At 50.5% G+C, this 4,456-nt stretch overlaps 1 gene segment (V, D, J or C); it reads left to right on the forward strand.

Annotated features, from left to right (window-relative positions):
* The first annotated feature begins 208 nt into the window (after positions 1-208).
* Positions 209-2,561, forward strand: LOC124974750 (immunoglobulin heavy variable 3-72-like). The segment is given in 3 exon segments: positions 209-315; positions 417-778; positions 2,511-2,561. Coding segments are annotated over 3 exon segments (459 nt in total).
* Positions 2,562-4,456: the final 1,895 nt, after the last annotated feature.

Here is a 4,456-nt window from a genome sequence, read left to right on the forward strand (position 1 = left end):
CTCACTATTCTGGGACCACAAGGACATGCTGAGGTGACAGAGCAGCAGCCTTAAGGAAACGTGGCTGCCCATGACACTCCCACCTGCCCTCAGTGCTGCTCTACCTGGGCCTCCACCCAGAGCTGCTATAGAGCAGGAGGACATGCAAATAGGGCCTCCCTCTGCTCATAAAAACCAGCCACCCTGACCCTGCAGCTCTGCACAGGAGCCCAGCCCTGGACTCCAGCTTATCCCACTCAGTGGTCAGGACTCAACACAGGCTGCTCACCATGGACTGTGTGCTCAGCTGGGTTTTCCTTGTGGCTGTTTTCAAAGGTGATTAATGGAGAACGGAGATCCTGAGTGTGTGAGTGGACAGGAGTGAGAGAAAGAGTGGACGAGTGAGTGTCCTGACCAGGCTGCCTCTGTGTTTGCAGGTGTGCAGTGTGAGGTGCACCTGGTGGAGTCTGGGGGAGGCCTGGTGCAGCCTGGGGGGTCCCTGCGACTCTCCTGTGCAGCCTCTGGATTCACCTTCAGTGACTACTACATGATCTGGGTCCGCCAGGCTCCAGGGAAGGGGCTGGAGTGGGTTGGTCTTATAAGAAACAAAGCTGATAGTTACACCACTGAATATGAAGCATCTGTAAAAGGCCGATTCACCATCTCCAGAGACGACGCAAAGAACACGCTGTACCTGCAAATGAGCAGCCTGAGAGCCGAGGGCACAGCCACCTATTACTGTGTTAGAGACACAGTGAGGGGACCTCAGTTCAAGCCTAGACACAAACCTCCCTGCAGGGTGCCCAGGGCCAGCAGGGGGCGCTCAGCACACAGGGAGCTCAGGGTCACCCAGGAGCAGGTGCAGAGGGGGTTGAGGGCAGGTTCCAGCATCTGGGGCCTCTCCATGTACCAGCTTCCCAGGGGAGCTCTGTGGACGTGTTTCTGTACTAATTTGTAGCGACTCTGAAGAGAACAATTGGGTTTTCACTTTATACATCCTTTTTCATTCGTGCCTCATAATCATGGATGATACAACATTTCAATTGACGTAACTGCACAGTCATGGAGTACGACCTCCTCCTCTTCCATCCCTGCCACTTCTTCTCCCTGCTCTTTACTCTTCCTCTTTGCCCTTTTTTCTTTTTTGTCCAACAGATCTTTGTGTGTGTGTGTGTGTGTATGTGTGTATCTTGGGGCAGGGGTGTGGACTATTTGTGTGTGTGTGTGTTTGTGTGTGTGTGTGTGTGTGTATTTTACTTAGTGCTGTTTAGAGAACATAAGGGACATTTACTACGGAACCTCCTGCAGGTACACAGGGTAGCCTGGTCAGTTTAATTCCTCCTCCCTCCCGTCTCCTGCCCCTCAACCTCACCCTCAATCCCCTTCTCTACCTCCTGATCTCTCTTCTAGTTCCCAGGGATTCCTCTCAGCTGTTTTTCTCTTTGTGTCTACGATTTCACTTGTGAGGGTTTAGTCACATTTTTTCACTGATCTGACTGAAGGATCTGACCAGAAATCTTTTAGGAGGAAAGGTTTATTTGAGGCCTCATGATTTCAGAGGTCTTACTCCATAGAAGGCTGCTCCATTCCTTGAGGCTCGAGATGAGGCTGAACATCATGGCAGAGGAGGTGGTGGAAGGAAGCAGCTCACATCAGGGTGATCAGGAAGCACAGTCTTCACTCTCCAGACTCAAAACAGACACCCCAAAGTCATGCCCTAATTCCAATTTCCTCCAGCCACAACATCCAACTTCAGTTCATCCCACATGGGATTCACTTACTGATTGGGGCAAGACTCTTACAACCCAATCACTTCTCCTCTGAACTGTCCTGCATTGTCTCACTTGGGAGCATTTGTGGTACAGCTCACATCCAAACCATAAAGTTCTGCCCCTGACTCTCAAAACTCACCACCATCTCACAAGGAAACCATACCTTGTCCATTTTCCAGAGTGCCCATGGTCTCAGCAGTGCTGAGATGGCTCAAAGTTCAAGTCCACAGATTCCTCTGTAGCTCAGGAATTCTCGCCTTGAGAGTTCCTGTAACATTAAAATCAATTTACAAATATCCAACACATAAAGGTACTGAGTAAACATTTCCAGTTACAAATCTAGGGGCATAGAAGGACGGGATGGAACCAAAGCAGGACTAAAATCAAAATGGGCAAACACCTCCCAGAGTTGGATTCCAGTATTTGAGGTGCATGGTATCTTGATATACAATCCAATGTCATGTGTAGCTCCACCCTTGTGGCCTTGCGTCTTGCAGTTCACGTGTCCTTCCTCTTGGCTTGTTTCTGCTCAATTCTTGCTGTTTTCTCAGGACACTGTCCCACGTTACTGGTGTTTTTTAATCTTAGGAGGTTGCAACACAGCTTCAGCTTCCTGCTCACATCCCCACACGTTGACTTCTCAGGGTGTGACCACAGGGACTCTGCCCTGTGCACTTTGCCTGCCCTCCCAGACCTTCCTTTGAAATCCTGGTGGAAGCCTCCATGACCCCCTAACTCCAGCACCCTGCAATCCTGCAGAACCAGCACCACATGGTCGACACCAAGTTCTGCCGCTATCTCGAACAGTAACCAAGCCTCCAGTGGCCCTGGCTGCAGCAACCTCTGAGGGTCTGGGTGGCTGAGCACATTGAAAAACTTCCTAGGCTCCCTTTTGTAAGAAAGCTGCCCCACTGGTCTCTTCTCAAGAGAATTTTCACCTTTACTCCTTTGAGTTTGAGCTTGGTGTGTTCTTGGCAGCTCATGACATGCCCTGAAGTCATCATTCTCATTGTCTCCAGGCATGGTCCTTAGCATTGTCTCCAGGCATGGTCCTTAGCATTGTCTCCAGGCATGGTCCTTAGCATTGTCTCTAGTCTTGGTCCTTAGCATTGTCTCCAGGCATGGTCTTTAGCACTGTCTCTAGGCATGGTCCTTAGCATTGTCTCCAGCATTGGTCCTTTGCATTGTCTCCAGGCATGGTCCTTAGCATTTTCTCCATGCATGGTCCTTAGCATTGTCTCTAGTATTGGTCCTTAGCATTGTCTCCATGCATAGTCCTTAGCAGTGTCTCCAGGCATGGTCTTTAGCATTGTCTCTAGGCATGGTCTTTAGCATTGTCTCTAGGCATGGTCCTTAGCATTGTCTCCAGGCATGGTCCTTAGCAGTGTCTCCAGGCATAGTCCTTAGCATTTTCTCCATGCATGGTCCTTAGCATTTTCTCTAGTCTTAGTCCTTAGCATTGTCTCCAGGCATGGTCCTTAGCATTGTCTCCAGGCATGTTCTTTAGCATTGTCTCCAGGCATGGTCCTTAGCATTGTCTCTAGACATGGTCCTTAGCATTGTCTCTAAGAACAAAGACTGAGTAAGTCAGTGCTGTCTTCTGACAGCCTTCCAGCACCCCCTAATCCAACTGCTGTCCTGTCACAGGTAAATCTCCACTTCAGTTCAAGAGAGGGACACATCTCAGAAGGCATCCTGGCCTCAGCCTCATGCAAATTCCTCCTCCTACTCTGGGTTCAAATGCTCTCTGGGCTGTGGGAGCTCACAGCACTCTGCTCACAAAGGGCTGAGCTCTCTGGAAACGGAAGTGTGGTCTAGAAGATGAGGCTGCTGGGTCTTCTCCTGTGCCTAGACACAGCTCCCCAAGGTGAGTGTACCCAATGTCAGAACTGGGTCCATGGAGAGGTTGTGACTGCAGTTTACTGACAGGGTCTCTCTGTCCTTGTCCCCAGGTGTCAGATGTAGCTGCAGGAGTCGGGACCTGGTTTGGTGAAGCCCTCACAGACCCTGTTCCTCACCTGTGCTGTGTCTGGTTACTCCATCACAAGTAGTGGTTACTAATAGCAATGGATCCATCAGCCCCCCAGGGAAGGGACTAGAGTGGATAGGGTGCATATGGTACGATGATAGCATTAACTACAGCCCATCCCTCAAGAGCCAAGCGTCCATCTCCAGAAACACGTCTAAGAACAGTACTCCCTGCAGCTCAGCTCCCTGACCACCCAAGATTCGGCCACCTATTACTGTGCCAGAGACACAGTGAGGGGACCTCAGTGTGAGCCCAGACACAAACCTCCCTACAGGATCCCTAGAGCCAGCAGGGAGTGCTCAGCACACAGGGAACTCAGGTGCCACCTTCAGAGCAGTCCTGGAGATGAGTGAGTGGTTTCTCTCCACCTGATCTGGGTGTCCATTGATTCCAACATGGGGTATCGAGGGCTCTTATCTGCCTCAGTTCATTCCCTGATGTTGTCTTATGAGGTCAGACATGTCCTTCTCCACAGATCTCAGTCCTGGCTGCACAGTAGCTGTGTGAATCCATGTGTCCATGTGCACATGGATGTTTTTGTTTTATGTGTGTATGTGTCTGGGTGTTTTGTGTGTTGTGTATCTGGATGGGTGAGACCCCTGGAAGGCAGATTCTCCTATGTGTCACATTGCTGTCCCTGAGCTGCAGGTTGCCTCCTGCTCCAGCCAGCCAGTCT

Source organism: Sciurus carolinensis, unplaced genomic scaffold, assembly GCF_902686445.1.
Source record: "Sciurus carolinensis unplaced genomic scaffold, mSciCar1.2, whole genome shotgun sequence".
Classification (NCBI taxonomy): domain Eukaryota; kingdom Metazoa; phylum Chordata; class Mammalia; order Rodentia; family Sciuridae; genus Sciurus; species Sciurus carolinensis.